The 21,050-nt window shown below is 42.7% G+C and overlaps 1 protein-coding gene across 1 annotated transcript in view; it reads right to left on the reverse strand.

The window, feature by feature from the left end:
• LOC145390374 (corticotropin-releasing factor receptor 1-like) overlaps positions 1-20,486 on the reverse strand; it is a 427,528-nt gene extending 407,042 nt beyond the window's left edge. The window contains exons 1-2 of the mRNA XM_080265322.1: positions 20,463-20,486; positions 19,425-19,587 (exon numbers count right to left, since the gene is read on the reverse strand). Coding sequence (XP_080121448.1) covers positions 19,425-19,587; positions 20,463-20,486 — 187 coding nt within the window. The remainder of the gene's footprint in view (positions 1-19,424; positions 19,588-20,462) is intronic.
• Positions 20,487-21,050: the final 564 nt, after the last annotated feature.

Consider the following 21,050-nt stretch of genomic DNA (forward strand, 5'->3'; position numbering starts at 1 on the left):
GACACAAGGGAAGTGTGAGGAAGAGAGATAAAGGAAAAATTAAAAAAGGAAAATGAGAAGAAAGGAATGGAAGAGGAAGGTGGATGAAAGGCAGCATAAGAGAGGAAGGAATATTATTGTGTGAAACCGCTGTTGTTGTTTTGGCCACAAATACATCTGAAAAGTGAACCCGGTGAACTGCAGAGTAAAGTTGCCTTTCTCCTGCACTCCACCATCTTTAGGGGGAATATATATATATATATATATATATATATATATATATATATATATATATATATATATATATATATATATATATATATATATATATATATATATATATATATATATTTTACGGACAGCAAAGCCATCCGGCTGCATCAGTGCCACCGCGTGAAGTCGTTCCTCTCGTGCAACGTGTGAAAGAAGAATGATGGAGAGAGAGAGAGAGAGAGAGAGAGGAGAAAGGATATACAGTGTATCTATCTATCTATCTATCTATCTATCTATCTATCTATATATATATATATATATATATATAAAATGAATGTTTAAGGAAAACAGGGTAAATAAGGAAAAAGGGAGAGAAAAGGGACTACTGACCAAGAAAGACAAATAGAAAGCAAATGGATAACGAAAGGGATGGAGGGAGTGATGAAGGGAACGAAAAGGGCAAAAGAAAGGCAAGGGAAGGAGAGATGAAAGATAAACAGGGGAATAAGAAGGACTGGAAGGTGACAGAAATTGTAGGTGTGAAAGAAAAGAAATTGGCTGAAGAAAACAGTAAAGGAATGTAAAGAAAGCTAACACGGAACAAGAACGGGCAATCAGAGAATGCAACAACCGTCCCTTATACATGCTTTTGCCTGAAACTCAGTGACACAAATACACACACACACACACACAAAATAGGACAAGATTACATGACGAATGGAAATGATAATTTAGAGACCCATCAATCAAAGTGCAGAAGCTCTGACCTGGCCCAGCGAATTTAATCTTAACCAGATGTTCTCAAAATCAGTCCACATCATCCAGGTCTCAACTTTAACAACTACACTCAGTTGGAGCCAAATCTGATTAAAGCTGTATGAGCTGAACCTGCTGTGTGCCCTGATCATATGACCTAATCAAAACGTAATCATATCATTGCAGCCTCACCAGCAACCCTTGCACACAGTTTGGTCCAAAATGTAACGAAACTGTTGGAGTTTGAATGTTTACACACATACAGAGAGAGAGAGAGAGAGAGAGAGAGAGAGAGAGAGAGAGAGAGAGAGAGAGAGAGAGAGAGAGAGAACAATGCACTCTCTGCAAGGCGTGGGAGTAATCAGAAATGAGGAAACCCAGAGGTGAAAGATGAAGAGGTAGACCAGTGAGGGAGTTCCAAAAGGAAGAAAAATAGGAATGAAACTAATATAATGCAAAAATGAATATGAAAAGGAAGGAATGCAAGTGGGAAAAAGATAGACCTTCCAGTTCATTAATATTATAATAATAATAATTTATTATTATTATTATTATTATTATTATTATTAATATTATTATTATATTAATTAATTCCGTGGTCTATTTTTTTTTCCCAACTGCCGTCCTTTTCACGTTCATTCTTGCCTTAAGCTAGTTTTATTCCCGTTTTTCTTCCTTTTGGAACTCCCTCACTCGTCTTCCTTTTCATCTTTCATCTCTGGGTTGGATGATGGATGGATGGATAATCATCAACATCATCAACATCATCATCATCATCCGGACCTCCTCTTCCACCCTAGGGCAGGGTGAGGAGTAGCAACGTCCAGACAGCCCAAGTTTGCCCAGTCCAATGAGCCACGTTTCCATTCATTCATTCAAGCCCCCAGAATCCTGGCTTTATCTGATACGCCAAAAACTTTCATCATATTCAGTAGCTTCACATAAATGTATCCGATAGAGTCAATCCGGAAGCTGTCAGGTTAAAAAGGGGTGCCAAATCCCTGTTCCTGTACATCTTGACACAACATTCATTCAGCCGGCTCGATCTCTCGTCAGTTCCCTAGCCTCACCGACTTCCATACTTCTCTTCCTCACAAACTCATCCACCATATCCCTCCACCTTCTGCCTGGCCTACCTCGCCTCCTTCCTCCTTCCAATTCGCTCAGATATACCTTTTTCACCACTTTGTTGTTATCCATTCCATCCATATGACCATGCCATCTCAGAACAGTCTCTTAGATTCTGGTGTCCACAGACTACCTCACTCCACATCTTTCACGAATCATATTATTTCGTATCCTATCCACCCTCTGTACTCCACATACATTACTCAGCAGTCCCATCTCACTCTTGACTTTTCATTTTCATCCCAATCATAGTCTCATATCCATATGTTAAAGCTGGCACTAACACTCCTTCATGTAAGCCTCATGCAGCTGCAACACTCAAGCCTCTGTTTCTTATCATGGCCTACATAGCACCAGCTACTTCTCTTCCTTGCGTCACTCTGCTTTCCACTTCTTTTGCACATTTTCCTCTTTTTCTGTCACTGTACCCAGGTATTTGAACTCTCTCACAAAGTCCAGTCTCTCTCCATTCACTGTAACATCACACTAGGAGTCACATTCTCTCTCGATTACCGTCCCTTACTCTTTTCTACATTTACTCTCAAGGCAAGACGCTCACAGACATAAGCAAAACTCTGCGCTAGTCTACCAAGGTCTTGTCCGGTATTTGCAAGTAGTAATGCATCATCAGCATACAACGAATCTGAGATATTCCATCCATTACCATTCATTACCAAAGCCATCCCTCTCTCCATTACTCGTGTTTTTACCTCTCTCATCATCCCACCCATTTATATATGGAACAACCATGGGGACATCACACAACCTTGTCGCACGGCCACAGTGATCGTGAACCATTCACTTACATGCCCATTTACCCTTATTCATGCCTTACTACCATCATAAAAACTTTTGACGGCACATAGCAGCATACCATCTACACCGTACATGCGTAAAACCTTCCACAATCCTTCTCTGTCTGCTTTGTTCTATACTTTTTCCAGATCCATAAACGCCATAAAAACTTTAAGTTCTCACAAGCTTTCTCCATTATCTGTCTCACTGCAAATATGTGATCCACACATCCTCTGCCACTCCTAATACTGTCTAGGACTTCTGATATCTCTCTTACTTTCTCTTTGATAATTCTTCCATATACCTTTCCTACAACACTCAATAAGTTTGTGCCACGATAATTCTTGCACTCACTTCGCTCACATTTACTTTTGTACAGGGGTACAATCACAACCTTTTTTCCACTGTGCTGGCACAATTTCACTTATCCATGCCTTCTTACATATCTTCAACAAGCACTTCATTCCACTCTCTCCACTAATCATGTCTCATACACCTCATCAAACCCAGCTGCTTTCTCGTTTTTTAGCTGCTTCACGGCGTTCTTCACCTGTGCGAGTGTCACCTTTCCTGACACTGCATTCCTTCTCTTCACACCCCCAAAACCAATCATGTTTACAGCGGCTCTGGAGTCTCTATACCCATTCATCAGGCTTTCAAAATATTCTTTCCATCTCGTCCTGACTTCATCCCAAAGGGTTAATAATCTACCACTTACATCCTTCACACTTTCACATTTCCTTCCACTGTCACTTCTACATTTCCGCACCTCTTTCCAGAATAATTTCCTATTTTCACAGTAATTTGCATTCATCATTTACCTCCTTCTTTTTCCTCTTCACTAGCCCCTTTACGTGCTTCTTGCTCTCAGTATATTTAGTTCTTATTTCAACTGAACCCTTGTTCTACAACCACTTAAGCCACTTCTTCCTCTTTTCCTCCACTGCTGTCTTAACCTCTTCATCCCACCATGCCATACCTATCTTTTTTATTGTTACTCTTGCCACATCACAAACCGCTTTAGCATTCCTGACTAAGCAATCCCTATATGCATTCCACAGGCTGTCCAGATCCATTTCATTCCAGTTCAGTGATTCCAGCTTCTCCCCTACTATGGTTCTAGATTCATCTGCCATTTCTTTCATCCTCAGCGTCTCGACTTTCAGTCTTTCTCTCTGACTGCTCCTCTCTCCTGGTTCACCTAACTCCTCTCAGCTTGATCTTGCATACCGCACTCTTATGATCTGACAGACCTCCACATCGTCCTCTCATGGCCCTCGTATCAGCAACTATTCCCAGCATCGATCTCTCTACGAGCACGTAAACACGAACCCCATTCCATCTATACCATGTATATTTATGTGCATCTTTGTGTTTGAAATACGAGTTACAAATGCAGAACCTCCTTTCCTAACATAGCCTTCAGTCTCTTCCTATTATAATTTTCTCCTGGTACTCCATCACTACCCGGTATTTCATCCTCAGGGGCAGTGCCTATTCTTCCATTCATATCGCCCATTACGATCACTTTATAGTTCTTGGGCATTTCTCCCACTGTTTCATCCAACTCGTCCCAAAACATGTCTTTCGCTCTCCCATTCCTGTCATCACACGGTGCAAACGCTACAATGACCGCCACTTTCACCTTCTCAAATTTGAACTTGACATACATATATCTCCAGCTGACACATTTGTAATTTCTCAATCCACTCTGCCACACTTCATTCATCCCTAAAACTCCTTCCTTGCATCTTCCTTGCCCATTCATTCCCAATCTCACACATTTCACACCCTCCCACTCCTCCACGCCACACCCTTTTATCTTTGTTTCACACAATGCCATCACGGCATACTTCTCACTCTTGACTTCCACCCTCTTGCTGTCCTCATTCACACCTCTCACATTGCACATGGCCATGCAAATCTGCCCATTTGATTGGGGCCCTCGGCAGGGATTGTGCCCTCTGGGGCTCTCCGAAACGTTTGCCATGATTAAGTGATTTTAGATAGGGGAATCTGAGGGACACTTATCCCGGCCAAAAACTCAGGTTATATGGTTACCACCCAGCGTAGTAAGTGGTTTCCGGGGCACTGGAAATAATAATAATAATAATAATAATAATTATTATTATTATTATTATTATTATTATTATAATTATTATTATTATTATTATTATTATTATTATTAAGGCATATAGTGAATGGCTAGCGAATAGAGGTAGGGGAGAAGATTAGAGAGAGAGAGAAGAGAGAGGTACATGTGAGCAGGAGAAGGGAACAGAAGAGATTGGTAAAGGGGAGTAAGAAGAAAGTGGATGAAGAGTTTGGGAGGAATCTGAGTGTGAAATGGAGGGAGAGTAAGAAATTGTTTTAGAAGGAGGTAAAGAAAGTAAGGCAGTGTGAAAGGGGTAATAGTGGGGGAGTGAAAGATAGGAATAATAGATTGTTGGTGGAGAAGAGAGAGAAAATGAGGAGATGGAAGGAGCACTTTGAGGATTTGTTGAATGTAGAGAATGAGAGCAGTGTGAGTATAAGTGGTTGGGGAATGGCTGGGAGAAGAAGAGATGAGAGGAGGGAGGAAGAGATCAGTAGGGCGGAAGTAGTTGAAGTAATGAAGAAGATGAAGATGGGAAAGGCCCCAGGAACTGATGGAATGTGTGGTGAAATGCTTAGGTATGGGGGTGAGATTGTAGTGGAGTGGATATGGAAGTTATACAGTTTGGCTTGGGAAGAGGGAAGAGTTCCGGAGGACTGGATGTCAGGTATAACTGTTCCTTTATACAATGGAAAAGGGGAGAGAGATGTATGTGGTAACCACAGGGGTATTTGCCTTCTAAGTGTGACTGGAAAAATATATGGTAGAATACTCATTGATAGGGTTAGGCATATAACAGAGGGGCTAGTTGGAGAAGAACAAGGAGTATTTAGGAAGGGAAATTGGTGTGTAGGTCAGATATTTGTTCTAAGATGCTTAGTGGAGAAGTATCTAGAGAAGGGAAAGAAAGTGTATGCTGCCTTCATGGATTTGGAGAAAGCTTATGACAGAACTGATAGACAAGGTATGTGGAATATACTGAGAATATATGGAGTGGAGGGGAAATTGTTGAGTGCTGTGAAGAGTATGTACGAAGGAGCTAGGGCTATGGTGCGAGTGGTTGGTGAGCTGATTGAGTTCTTTGATCTCAATGTGGGACTGAAACAGGGTTGTGTGATGTCTCCATGGCTGTTTAATATATACATGGATGGAGTTGTAAAGGAGGTGCAAGGTAGGGCAGTGGATGTGGGGGTGGCTCTAATGAATGAGGATGAGATTTGGAAGATTCCGGTGTTGTTGTTTGCTGATGATACAGTATTGTTGTGTGAAGATGAATGGGACTTGCAAGGTTGGGTGAATGAATTTGGGACAGTGTGTAGGAAGAGGTATCTGAAAGTTACTATACACAAGAGTAAAGTTATGGCGTTTGAGAGGAATGAAGTCACAGAATGCACAGTGAGGTTGTATGGTGAGGGTATAGAGAATGTGGGTGCATTCAATTACTTGGGTAGTGTGATGCGTAAGGATGGAACTTTGGGGGATGAAGTGCTTGAAACGGTACAGCAGGGAAGGAAGGTTGCTGGTTCACTGAAAGCAGTGATGAGAAATAGGGAGGTGAGTATGGAAGTTATGAAGTCACTGTATGATAGTACTGTGATCCCTACCCTGGCGTATGGAAGCGAGGCATGGACCTTGCAAGAGGGGAACACGTCAAGAGTGAGAGCAGTGAAAATGAGTTATTTGAGAGGAGCATGTGGAGTGACATGGAGGGACAGGTTGATTAATGAAGAAGTGAAAGAACGCTGTGGGGTGGAAATGAATGTGGTTGAGAAGATTAGGAGAAATACACTCAGGTGGTTTGGACATGTGGAGGGAATGGAGAATGATAGACTGACTTAGAAGGTGTATGTAGGTGAGGTGGCGGGAGGGAGAGGGAGGGGAAGACCGAGGATTAGGTGGAGGGATGAAGTTGAGAGGAATATGAGGGAGGGGGGAGTGAGTTGGGGGGAGGATAGGCAAATGGTGGGTGACAGAGCGACTTAGAGGCGTTTTGTCTGCGGCCACCCTTTGCGGGATTATGGCGTCGGGCTATAGATAGATAGATAGATTATTGTTATTATTACTATTATTATAATTATTATTTATACTATCATCATTATGATGATGATGATTATTATTATAACTGTTATTATTATTATTTATCAGCACCAGCATCATCATCCTTACTTTTTCTCTGCCTAATTAATCAGATATGACACACATTAGAGGCGAAGGAGGAGAAGGGCCAATACCAGGGTCAGAGGAAAGAAGGGAAAAAAGTCATAAACCCATATGGAAAGATACACAGTGGAGCTGTGTAAACAACAGGAGTTGCCTGAAGTAAAATAAACGCATCCTTTACTATTATTTAGCGAACATAATTAATAACGTGGGATTAAGGGTACTCACTTTAACACACACACACACACACACACACACACACACACACATACCGTATGTACGTATGCATAGAGATCGATATATTTATACTGTTTATCCATATCTACATCTCTCTATCTCTCTATCTATCTGTCTATGCTTAAAGACAGGGACCGATATATAGTCTACATTTATCTATTTATATATCTATATCTATCCTTATGTATCTATTTATCTATCTATATACTCTTGTATATCTAAAGTCATTATATGTAGACTTAGGATGGTGAAAAGAGTTGAAAAGATAACAAAGAATAGTTTGCCGCAAAGACAATAGTGCCAACAGCTAACTTTTCAATGGACACAAATGAAATATCTGAGATAACAGCGGAAGACGTATACATTTGCCATAAAAGTATGAGAAGTGGGAAGGCCCATGGAGAAGATGAAATAATAGCAGATTTCCTCCCGGTTGCAGCAGCAGAACTACAAAACAGGGTTGCCCAATTATTTACTCCGTGTGTAAAGATGAAGGAAATTCCCATAACTTAGTGTAATGCAATAGTTATTTTGTCTTTAAAAAAGGCGACTCAAAGATCTTAATAACCATCGACCCGTTAGCTTATTACCTTTTTTTTTTTTTTTCCAAACACCTCTCTCAAATCCTTACAAACAGAATAACAAGAGATTTGGAAAAAAGCTAACCTCGTGAACTGGCAGGATTCCGAAGCGGTTATTCGAATAATCATCATCTACACACAATTAATCAGTTAACTGAGAATACTACAGAATATATTATACCACTGTGCTTAGTTTTTGTTGATTACAAAAAGACTTTCGACTCAGTGGAGCACATAGCAATTGCAAATTCACTGCGGAAAAAAGGATTCAATGAGAACATTGTATTACTGCTCGAAAACACAAAGAGGGAACAGCTACAATTATATTATATAAAGACTGAAAAAATTACAGTTGAGAGGGGCTTGCATCACGGAGATACAATTTCACCAAAATTATTTACAGCATGCCTAGAAAGTGTTTTCAGATAGCTAGACTGGGAGAACAAAGGAGTAAACATAGGTGAAGCAAACCCAAACTATGTAAGATTTGCAGCTAACATATTCCCAATCTCAGAAATAGCAGACACTGTAAAAAAAAAATGTAAAATGACCAAAACTGAGAATGTTTCAAAGAGTAGGACTAAACGTGGACCGGAGTAAAACCATTGTTAATCTAAATACACCAAAGAGCATCATCAAAATAAGAGAAGATATTCTTGAAGAAGTCGAGGAGTACAATTACTTGGAACAATTACTAAAACTAATGAATGGCCATGATAACGAAGTAAAAAGACGCATTACAATATCTTTTTCTTTATCCAAAGAAGAAGGAACCAAAGGCCAGAGGCCTGCAAATTGTTTCACCAAGAAAAAAATTAATAAAACAGAGAGCCAAACTCAAGATCAGTTCATTTTGAGATACCTGGACACACTGCGTTTGAAAGACTGGAGATCATAGGCAGTAGAAAATACAGAGAGAGGGAAACAGTTCCAGGGCTGACATGTTGCATACAAGAAGGCCTGGGAGTAACGGTTCATTCTTGCATTAGAGAGTTAGACAGAAAATGGATGAGAGTTTGTTGCTAGACGGGTGTTACGCACTTGCCACAGTGGTAGAGGGATGCAAGCAGACAGTTCATAGGAGCAGTGACCACTGAAGTAGCGATAGAAAAGTGATAAAGATGTAACAGTGCGATGAAGAGACAGGGTGAAGGGAACCAGTAGGAGGATAGTTAATGAGACGAAAAACGTTTAACCCCAACCTTGTTGAGAAGAGCTGTATGTGTGAAGCCTCTGAACACATGAGAGTTGTACTCTAAACAGAGGCAAATAAACCCGTGTACAGAATCAACTACTGCGCACGAGTAAAGAAAGCATGGAGTCGGCTTAGCACACATAAATCTTTGAAACAGATTTTACAACGGAAGTAATATGTTCTTTCCAAGATGAATCCCCCCAAAATGAAGCCCCAGGTATGTTTAACAATGATGCAGGATTGAGCTGGATATTGTTAAACATTGGAGGGTACTCCTGTGGAAGATTTTGTGGGGTTAATTTATGTAAGAACTGAGTTTTGATGCATTAAAAAGGGCAAAATTATTTTTACCCCAATTAAAGATATGAGACAAGTCAAACATTAGGTGTGCCATAGCCTCATCCTTTGACTGCTGAAGTAACTGCTAAGATGGACGCTACGGGAAGCAAAAGGAAAGGTGAAGGGTGGAGTCATCAGTATATATATGGATAGGGTTAGATGTACAGTACAGCTTAGAAAGTCATAAATGAATATGAGGCAGAGAACTGACGATAGGACAGAGCCCTGAGGAACACCGCTGTTGATAGCTCTAGGAGAAGAACGGTAGCCGTCTACAGGAACAGCTATGGAACGACCAGAAAGGAAGCTAGAGATGAAGGCACAGATAGAAGGATAGAAACCATAAGAAGGCAGTTTTGAAATTAAAGATGTATGACAGGCTCGATCGACAACCTTTGAGACGTCAAGTGCAATGGCAAAGATTTCGCAGAAGTCTCGAAATGAGGATGACAAGGAGTCTGAAAGGTAGATGAGAAGATCGCCAGTATTATGCGATAGTTAGAGGGCTGGGAATGGTCACCCCATCTTTGGGACAGGCTAAATGAGAGCAAACCTCCAGCAAGAAGGAAAGGTGGAAGTTGATAGACAAAGGTGAAAGAGTTTACCTAGGCAGGGTGAATGCACAGAAGCACAGTTCTGAGGACAACAGGAGGGACCCCATCGAGCCCATATGCCTTGTTAGTTTTGAGTCCAGTGATGGCAGAAAATACATTAACTGAAGAAATTTTAATGTCAGCCTTGACGAAGTCAGAGGGGCGAAGTGATGGAGGAACAGCACTGGAATCTTTAAGGATGGAATTGAAGGAGAAAGTCTGAGCAACGAGTTCTGCCCTTTCAGTAGGAAAATAGCTACAGAGCCATCAGAGAGGAAAAGAGGAGGCAAGGATGGTGAAGTAAATTGTTAGAAAGGTTTTTTGGCAAAGATGGCAGAGCATAGGAAGAATGAAATTATTTTTTAGCAGAGCGAAGAATAGACTTTGCTCGATTTCGAGCTGAAATATAAAAGAGGTGAGGTTCAGGATTTGGTTGACTCTGGTACCTTTTGTAGACCTTCTCCCTGTTGTGGATAGTAGCAGAACAAGCATGATTAAACCATGTTATTTTCTTTTTTTTATTACAGCATTACAGTAGTCAAAGGATATGAGAAAGGAACGTATGCTTCCATGCATTCATGGATAGCAAGCTTTCGGTAGACGTAGAAACATCATGAAAATGAGCGAGCCAATATGCATGAAACGAAAAATATCAAACGATTGACTAATCCCAGCTATGAAATACGATTGTGAGACATGGAAGCTGACAGAATCGATGGAAAACCGCCTATTCCGTTCTCAGAGAGCAATGGAAAGATCATTGTTGGGGATATCTTTTAGAGACCGTTAAAGACCAACTTGGGTGATAAAGCAGATTAAAGTCGTAGATATTATAGAAGTTATCTAAGAACAGGAACGGAAGTGGGCAGGTCATGTAGCAAGAACAAGGGATAACTGATGGAATAAGAGGCCAACTGACCTGATCTCAAGAGACTGTACTGTAAGCGTAGCAGAAAAAGGCCAGACAGGAGAGATAAGTTGGAGAAGTTTGCAGGCAAAACGTGACGGAGATTTGCTGAGGCAAGGAATTTGTGGAAAATGTTTAAGGAAGCCTTTGTTCAGAAGTGAATCTGCAATGGATGGTGATAATGACGATCATGATGCTAATGTTACACACACATACACACACACACACACACACAATCATATATATATATATATATATATATATATATATATATATATATATATATATATACACGAAATATTGCCCAATCCTGACTCCCAAGCTGCGACGTCTCCTCCTTGTGTAAATAACTTATTTTCCATTAGAATACTGCTGGGGAGGTTGATAGCAGCAAATGCACCCTTTCTTTTATTGGGTCTAGCTATTGTTTGTTATGCTTTCTGAGTGCCTCTTGGTTTCATATAGTCTCCTATTGTGGATGTGGACTGCCCAGTTTTGCTTTTCTGTTCTTTCTCTCCCTATTCTTACTTCCCTCTGTTCCTTAATTTGTCTTTGGTTTTACCGTTCCATTCACATTTCTTTCTCTCCCTTCTCCATAGCCTCTTCTCCCTGGTTTTGTCTTTTCCTTCCCTTGTCCATGAAGTTTAAACAATCTCTTTCTTCATAGTCTTCTCTCTCTCTCTCTCTCTCTCTCTCTCTCTCTCTCTAAGCCATCCCCTCCAGTACTTCTGATCCACTTCGTCCCTCACACACAAATCACCCGAGGAAAACCTGGGAACGTTTGACTTGTCCTTGTTACAACGATACTTCAGGCGATATCAGATACAGTGCATAAAAAACGGACTAAACAGGGATCCATAGACGGGACAAAAATCACTAACACTCTATCCCCAAGCAATGGCCTGCATCTGGAGATAACAGAGTAAGTCTGTCACTGCACAATACTTCTTTGTTTACAATACTGTAGATGAATGAAACTAACTCTCAAAATTTACTGGAGAATCAGACACTATGCAGCAAACACATCCAAACTGCTGTGTGATCACGTTCTACCACTAACTGCTGTATAACAGGAAGGGTAATCATTGATCGACCATGGCCATTGTAACTCTTATGTTTTTGAACTTTTCCTTTTTAATGAGAATGAAAGAACAAATTGTGAGTTACGCGGCAGATTATAAGAATAACGAAGAAAATCTTTTCATTTTGAGGAGCCTGGATGCATTGCATTTGAGAGACAAAAAGTAGTTGACAAAGAGAGAGATGGGCTAAGGAAGATTATGCCAGAGCTGGCCAGTTGTGTACATGAAAGAATTAGAATACCGGTATTTTCTTGCATTAGAAAATTGGACTGAAAAGCAACCAAAGTGGAAGAAAAAAGGGATGCTACGTAACTGCATTCAAGAACGGAGCATGCAAATGCGGTGCTTCAGAAGTTTCATGCGTAACAAAAATGACAGTGCCTTTCTTACACTTCTTACACTGCAGTAATGAAATGAGAGAGAGAGAGAGAGAGAGACAGAGAGAGAGAGAGAGAGACAGAGAGAGTTATGATGGCTGGAGCCACCATGACGTGTTTTTGTAACAGTTAACTTAAAGTACACCGTCCTGCTGAATTATGCCGACAGGTGATGAAAGCAAAAAAATATTGCTCTCTCTGAGATCACTAAAACATCATGATCCTTTAGATTAAAATTATTTTAACGATAATTTTATATTCACGCAACTATCTTTGATGCAGTTACACGATTGTATGAGTTCAGCCTCATTACAACGCTCTACCTCACTTACAGAATTTCCATCGGTGTTATTCCCTTCCAACAAGGCTATATGTTTTTCTCTGATATCCTGCAAGGACCATGGCTGATATGATCGGAGCGTTTGCGAAAAATGATCTGGGTTTAGTTTTGCTTTCAACTTCTTTGACAGCCGACAAAGTTTTCTAACAATACAATCGTGAATCAAGCTAGTAGGGACGGCGAGGTCTGTGTTTTGTGTAGTTATGATTCTGCTAAAAGTCTCTTTCCATTCATCTATTTCCATGTAACTCTGTCATCTGCCAGTAAAGTCCCTCCACCCTCACGACTCTTATTCCTATGCCTCTCCACAAAATCTCTCCATCTTTTCCTCCGTTATAGTAGCTCTTAAAACCTCCCAACCGCAGTCCTCAGCTATTACTATCTTCTCATCCCATCTCTCTCTCTCTCTCTCCTACTTAACATATCTCTGCCCTCCCTTCCCCTACCTTACCTCACATGTCCGTCAACCTCATCTCACATATCCCTGTTCTCCACTACGTCACCTCTCAAGTCCCTGCCCTCCAGTAACCTCTTCTCACAAGTCCCCGTCCTCCATTCCATCTCATTTGTCGCTGCCCTCAACTACCTTATCTCACATGTCCCTGCCTCCAACTACCTCATTTAGTAAGCTGCTGCCATCCCCTACCTCACCTTACACGTCCATGTCCTCCACTAAGTCACCTTACATGACCCTGTCCTCTACTGCCTAACCTTACGTGTCCCTGAAACCCACTGTATCACGGAACCTGTCCATACACCTGTGTGGTGACACGCCACATTTATTCCCTGTTTGATTTTGTGTTCACTTCATTCACTTACCTTATACACAACACTATCTAATTCTCTGGTACGGCGACGTTCAGCATCTAGTATGGAAGTTAAACTTGCCAGATTTGGAAATACCAACGTGGGATTTACCTCGCTTTTCACCTACGGGTGTAGGCTAACGTAGTATAGAATGAAGCCTTTTATACAAAACTCACAGATAAGCACATGACACGCACAGTCTCAGTCAAATACTCACGAACACAAGAACTCATCTCCAGTACACTCACGCTCACCTCCCACTTTGCCGAATTATCTATGTAAAGAATTCGTCTGATATGATTATATAAAAAATGGTGAAACTGAATACAGTCACCGAGTTTTACGATGTTCTCGCGTGATAAAGAAAATGACCCTAAACCCCCTTTATAACTGTTCCCTCCTGTCGTACTCTTCCCATTTCAACATCACCCTACTCTTCCTTGTTAATTCCCTGCCGCACCTTGTTTTCTAATGCTTCACATTTTCCTTCCCTGCCTCATTTGGCTTCCCATGTCTCACCTTTTCTCCCAGCCTCACCTTGTCTTCCCCTGCGCCACCTTGTTCTCCCCCGCCTCACCTTGTCACCCCTACCTCCATTTCTCCTCTCCTGCCTCGCCTAGACCCTCCCCCCGACACATCATCTTTTCTCCCTGCCACACCTTATCCTCCTCTGCTTGTCCTTCCCTGTCTCAGTTTATCTTCCACTACCTCATTTCTCCTCCACTGCTTTACCTTGACCGCCCATACATCACCTTGTCTCCCTGCCTCACCTTGTCCTTCTCTGCTTCGCTTTGACCGTTCATAGCCGAACCTGTCTCTCTGCCTCACCTGGTTCCCCCTGCCTCACCTTGACTGTCCATGCCTCACCATGTGTCTCTTCCTCACCTTGTCCTCCAGCCCCTCACTTGTCATTCTCCGCCTCAGTTTGCCCTCTCTTGTCCCACCTTGTCTTCCTCGTCTTCATCTTGTTCTCCCTTACCTCACATTGTCCACCTCTGCCTCAACTTGTCCTCACTTGTCTCCCCTTGTCTTTCTTTGCCCTTGTCGTTCCCCTTCACCACTTGTCTTCTGCCTCATCTTGTGCTAGCGTGTTTCATCTTGTCCTGCTCTGTCACATCTTATCCTGTCTCGTCTCACCTTGACCTTTCGTGTTGCACCTTACGTATCTCTGCACGCTCTGTATCACACCACACCTACTTGCCCTCCCCCACCTCTACCTTTCTCTGCTTTTTCGTAGCCTTGCCTGCCTTCTAGTATCTCACCATACAGTTTCCTGTCCCACTCTACCCTCCTTGTCTCGCCTACGTTTTCCTGTCCTCCTATGTCTTACTTTACACTTCTTGCCCTCCATCCGCCAACCTACATCTCCCAGTCCTTCCTTGCCTCACCCTGCATGCCCTTGCCCTCCCTCACCCAGTCCTCCCTTGCCTCATCCTACACCTTTCTGCCCTCTCTTGACTCGCTTTACCCTTCCCATCCTCCCCTACCTAACCCTACGATTCACTGCCCTTTCATGCCAAATCCTACAACATTATGCCTTCCCATTGCCCTCATCTGTCTCAGTCTACCCCTCATCTCTCGATCCTGGTTAACCCTACCTTCCACTGTCCTCTCTTGCTTAGCCTAACCTTACATATCCATGCTCTCCCCTACATCACCCTACCTCTCCGTGTCCTTCTATGTCTCACACTACGTCTACCTGCCTATTCTCGTCCCACCCTTCATGTCTCTGCCCTGCTCTTGCCAGCCCCTGCCTCACTCTACCTCTCACTTTTTTTTCCCCTGCTACACCCAACCGCACACTCCCTCTCTTGTCTCTCTTTCCTGCCTCCTCTTTCCGTTTTTTGTCCTCCCTTTCCTCAGCTTACCCCTCCGGCTCCAGCTTGTCTCGCCTTACATGTCCCTGCCCTAGTCCTGTTCTCTTCTGTCTTACCTACATCACCATGCTCTCCCATTCCCCGCTTCAAGACATGTTCGTGTGGCAGATCGTTCTGGGGAATGGCTGAACTACCTGACCCTGAGCCTGTCACTCCAGTGTTTCACGTCTCTTACCCTCTGCTATTCTCCTCTTCCTCCTGTCTCGCCTTCCCTCTCCTCTGTCCTGTTCTACTTGCTTTTTGTTTCACGCTACCTCTTCTTTGCCTAAATATACTTTGACTTTGGCTCAGTCTGTCTGTCTGTCTGTATGTATCTCTCTCTCTCTCTCTCTCTCTCTCTCTCTCTCTCTCTCTCTCTCTCTCAGCCTTACTTTATATCTCCACTACACCACTTCATCTCTCCTACCTTTATCAGCCTATCCTCTGTCTCATCCAGCTTATCCCCTGCATCACTGTGCCTCTCCGCTGCTTTGTTCCTGTCTTCCCTGCCTGAGTGTTGTGTAGCATTATATGTGAGAAACGTAGAGAAGACAAAGGTGACGTTTAATCATAAACCTACAACAGCGTACTAGCTTCGTCGGTCTCCCTCCTTCCTTTTTACACATCCTGCATTAGCTCACCCCTTGACCACCTCAATCCTCTCTTTGCTCTTCCTGAAAAATTTTGCTCCTGCTTAACATTCTGCCTTCCCTTACCTCCCACCCATCATTACTTTTCGTTGTTTCTTCAACAAAACTCTTTCTTAATCTTACCCTTGCTGGGTTTTCATGCTCCCCTACCTTCCATTACGTCCCAAGGAAAACACCTCTTGCTTATCTCTCTGCCACTCGCGAAACCTCAAAGTCCTCAAGAGGTCCTTGCACCATTTCTTCCCTCTCATCACCTCCTTTGCAAACACATGACTAATGCTTACCTCCGTATTTTTTTTCTTACCTCCCCACTTTCAAATTCCTCCTACTGCATGCCTCTCCACTTCATCTTCCCTTGCTTATACCTCCCTAACCCCCTTTAAAGTACTCTGCTTACAACTTACCAACGCTAGCTTTTACCTGTTTTTTTTTTTCTGCCTCTATCAGCATTCCACTCCTCCTTTTTTAACCTCCCTACCTCTCTCTTTATTTTACCTCGCATCCCTTACCACTTCATTGCACCGTATCTGTTTATATTTCCCCTACCTCTCTCCTACACTCTTACCACTCCCCTACCTCTCCCATTCTCCCCTTACCATTCTCCTACGTCTCCCCTGCCCCTGTACTACTTCTCAATCTCTCCCCTGCACCTAATTCTCCTCTTCTCCCCTATCTCTCCGCTACAGTATATCTCTTGCCCTCCTACCTATCTCCTATATTACTTCTGTTTCCCTGCCTCTCATCTGTTCCAACTTTTCTCCCGCATACATCTACCTCACGTCCAAGCAATGAGGCGGGGTTGAAGGCTCTATGAAGATGACAATAAGGGATCGTTCATCTCTAAAAGCAACTTCCTCCAGGCCCCCTTACCTCTCTTTCTACTTTTCATTCTGCCCTTTGACTCATCCTAACTGTCTCAGTCTCACCAGACTTCCTCTGTAGCATCATACCTCCTCCATTAACACCCTGTCTTCCTCATTATCACCCACAACACTCAGTATCACCTTGCATCCCAGTCTCTCTGGATTGATCTTGGAAAGATAATATTAAATCTCTTGTAAAAGCTGCTTCTAAGAGATTAGGTGTGCTAAGCCGAGTCCGTACCTTCTTTACAGCTCCACAGATGTTGACTTTATACACGGGTTTAATTTGCCCCTGTGTAGAGTACAACTTTCATGTGTGGGGAGGCTCCCCACATACAGCTCTACCCAACAAGGTGGAGTCAAAGACTTTTCGTCTCATTAACTGTCCTCCTCTTATTGGCTCCGTTCAACTTCTGTCTCTTCACCTCGCTGTTACATCTTTATCTCTTTCTATCGCTACTTCAATGGTCACCGCTCCTCTGAACAAGCTGCTTGCACCCCTCCACCACTACGACGGGCGCATAGCACCCGTCTAGCAACAAACTCTCATTCCCTTACTGTCCAACTCTCTAATGCAAGAGTTAACCGTTACTCCCTTTGGCTCTCTGTTTTACTGTTTTTCTTTATTCTTGGAAGGAACAGTTTGCGGGCTCCTGGCCTTTTGTTCCATCTTCCTTCCGTAAAAAAAAAAAAAAAAAAGCATCACCATACGTCACTCAGTATCACTTCACCTACACCTCAGTATCACCCTGACTCCACAAACATAACTCAATGCTCCCCAGCATAATTCTTTTTTTTTTCTCAGTCACCCTGCCTCCCTCAGTATCATTCTACATCCCTCAACATCACCCTGTCTCTTTCAGCATCTCTCTATGGCCTTGAGTGTCAAATTACCTTCTTCACTATCACTGTAATTTCACTCAGCATCATCCATCCTCTCAGCATCATCCTACCTCCCTGTGCACCACACTATCTTGCTAATTCTCTCCATACCTCCTTCGTCTTAAACTATATTCTTCACTATCACCCGGCTGTCATGAAATCGTCCTACCTCCCTGTGCCTCAACTTACTGTACCATTCTTTGCCTCATTCTACGTGTCTTTTCCTCATCTTACCTCCCCCTTTCTACTTGTTTCTGTCTCATCCTACCTCCGTCTCTCTCAACATACCTCAGTCCTTCTTACCCTACATTTTTGGCCACATCCTACTGTCTCTACCTCCTTCTGCTACATTCTACCCCTCTTTGCCTCACCCAACCTCCTTTTGCCTCATCCTACAGCGTCTGTCTCATTCCTTCTCCCTCTATCTCATCCTACCTCCCTTTACCTCTACCTACTACCCTGTACATCATGCTACCGGCTCTGCCTCATCCTTCCTCCACCAATCTCATCTTACCTTCCTCTCCTTCATCTTCCTTCCCTAGGCCTCACCCTACCTTACTCTTCCACACCATACTTACCTCAGCCTCACCTTGCATCCATCTAATTAACCCTAGTTCTCCGTGCCTCATCCTACCTTCCCCAGTCTCACCTTATCTCCCCTTGCTTCACCATCCTCTCTCTGCTGGTAATGTTTTGTAAACCCAACAATCTGAAGAAAATTAATATGCAGGAGTGGAGACGAAATATTAAAAAAAAATTCTCTTTCTCCCTGTCTTCCTCCCCACTACCTAGTTCTCACGTTTCCCTCCCTGCTCCCCGTTCTTTCTCGTCCTCTTGTTTCAGCACTATCCTTTCTTTCCTGTCTTTGTCGTTTATCTCTCTCTTTCCTCCCATCCTTTCCCTGTACCTTAATTACTTCCGTGCCCCTTACCTTTGTCGTCTAATTATTGGGATTGTGTTGTATTAAACAGTTTCAACAAGGTAGCAGTTTGGATGTTTGACATAAGAAGAAAGAAAACCTCAATTCTTTCAATCTCCATCTATTCATCATCTGCCCTCTGTGTCCCCTATACCCTTGCTTTACTAACATCGGAGAGTAGCAATGCTGAGTTCTCTACAGATGGCAGTACAGGATCAACCATAAACTAATTTTTCTAGTCTCCCTTTCATCCCAGATCAACCTTTGTCCCTTCTCTGTTCCGTATGTTATATATCCATTATCACAATACATCTCTCTGCTCTAGCCTGCCTGAACGCCAGAACTATGCCGTAAAGCACATAGGCTAGGGGATATTGCAGGACTGAAGAGCATGATCGTAAAAAATATATCTTGCTGCTTGTTATCCCTCCTTCCATTTTCCGCAATTCCACTCCTCGCCATGTCTCCCTCTGTTTCTCCTCACTCTCCTTTCTCTTCCCAATCACCTGTCCCTGCTTCTTCTCATATATCTCCTCAGCTCTCCTTCTCTTCCTTCCTAGATACCTGTCTCTTTCCCGCCTCCCACCTCTCTTCCTAATTACCTGTTTCCCATCCCCTATTTCTCCCCCTCCTCTCCATCTCGTCAAGTCGCCAGTCCTCCCTTTCTTACCGTCAGGGTAGTGCCGCAGTGCAGAGAGGTCCTTGAAGATGGCAGCACAGGACCGTCTCACTGTTGTCCCCGCTTCAGTAGCAGGCCAGCAGTACAGGGTGTCCCAGGTGGCGTTACAGTACACACCTGCAACGGAGATTGATGCACTGTATGAGATTAACACCTGTCTCGAAGATACACATGTGTAATCTGAACATGTATGAGAGATAACTGTAAAATAATAACAAGAAGCGGTTCCAAGGCACAGCAAACCCGTCCCTGGCAGTCATTTTAGTACTGACATATAAACACAACAGAATATCTAGTCAAAGACGTCATATATCAAATTTGGAGTAAATCGGATGAAAATTGGAGATTTTATGCCCATCTGAAATTTTTGACTCGACCCACCTGACATTGACTCCCCTACCGCTAGTTGGGGGGTGACCCCCCCTGATGTAATGAGGCATGTTATAGGATGCAGATGATGAATTTGAAAGGAGTTATGGGGAAAAAAAAAGATTTTTAAATTTTTTTGGGATGCCTACAGCCTGGGCCTAGGCCCACTTTGGCCCAAAATTTATTCAGATGATCAGGTCATGGCCGATCATCCCTGTAAAATGAGTCAAAATCACACCAGCAGTCCTCGCGTAAAGTTGTTACCAGACAGAGAGACAAATAGACAAATCAAGTTAAAACAATACCTGTCCCCGAGTCCCTCCGGGGCAGGGACGGGTAACAAACCTAAGACAGATACACACCAGTGATAGATGCACTTGTAATAAAGATCCACAATTATGACGCATACCTGCAACTAAAAAGCACTCTCAAGAGACACACCTGTTATAGACAAATGCATATAATTTTGATGGTAGATGTGTAACAGAGGAATCACACAAACAAAACAAAATATGCTGTTTAAATAGACATACGCACAATAAAGCATACACACGTAAAAAGATGTTGTTGGTATGTATCTTGGCTGTAGTGAGGAATGATGACGGGTACTCTTAGTTATGGTGATAGGTAAAGAAAGATGGTACTGGTGTTTGTAGTCACTGTTGGTGGGGAAAAATGTCTCATTGTACTAGCGTCCCTGAGTGGTGCTCATAGGTGAAAGGCTGTAGTATGATAGTTGTGGAAGAATGTAGTGACTGGTCTTGGTGATGAAAAGGTTGGGGGATTATGACAGCTATAATGCATATTCTGAAATGTATACTGTACTAATTATGATCCTTGGTGTTTAAATGATACTACATCAGCACATAAATCTACCTCCAGCTATAACCTCTAGGGTACATACTTCCACTCACCCATCTTGGACCTGTGTTTCCCTTGGGGCAATTTTCACCCTTGAACCCAGCTTCCCCCACAGAACGATTTTCTCAATGAATCTGTTTTCCTCATGGACCTATTTCTCCATTGGACGTTTTCAACCCCATAGACCCATTGTCCTCCAGGAAACACTTTGCCCATATGCCTGTTTTCTCCATAGACCTATTTTCCCCCAGGGACCTATTTTCATCATTGGACGTATTTTCGCCACATGAACCCACATTCCCTTCATGAACACATTTTACCAATTGACCAATTTCCTCTCCAAGAACCTGCTTTCAAAAATGAAAACTAATTTGTTCCAGGAAATTA

The sequence above is a fragment of the Coenobita brevimanus genome, chromosome 14, assembly GCF_032717465.1.
Source record: "Coenobita brevimanus isolate Jiangsu-jjx chromosome 14, ASM3271746v2, whole genome shotgun sequence".
NCBI classification, from domain to species: Eukaryota; Metazoa; Arthropoda; class Malacostraca; order Decapoda; family Coenobitidae; genus Coenobita; species Coenobita brevimanus.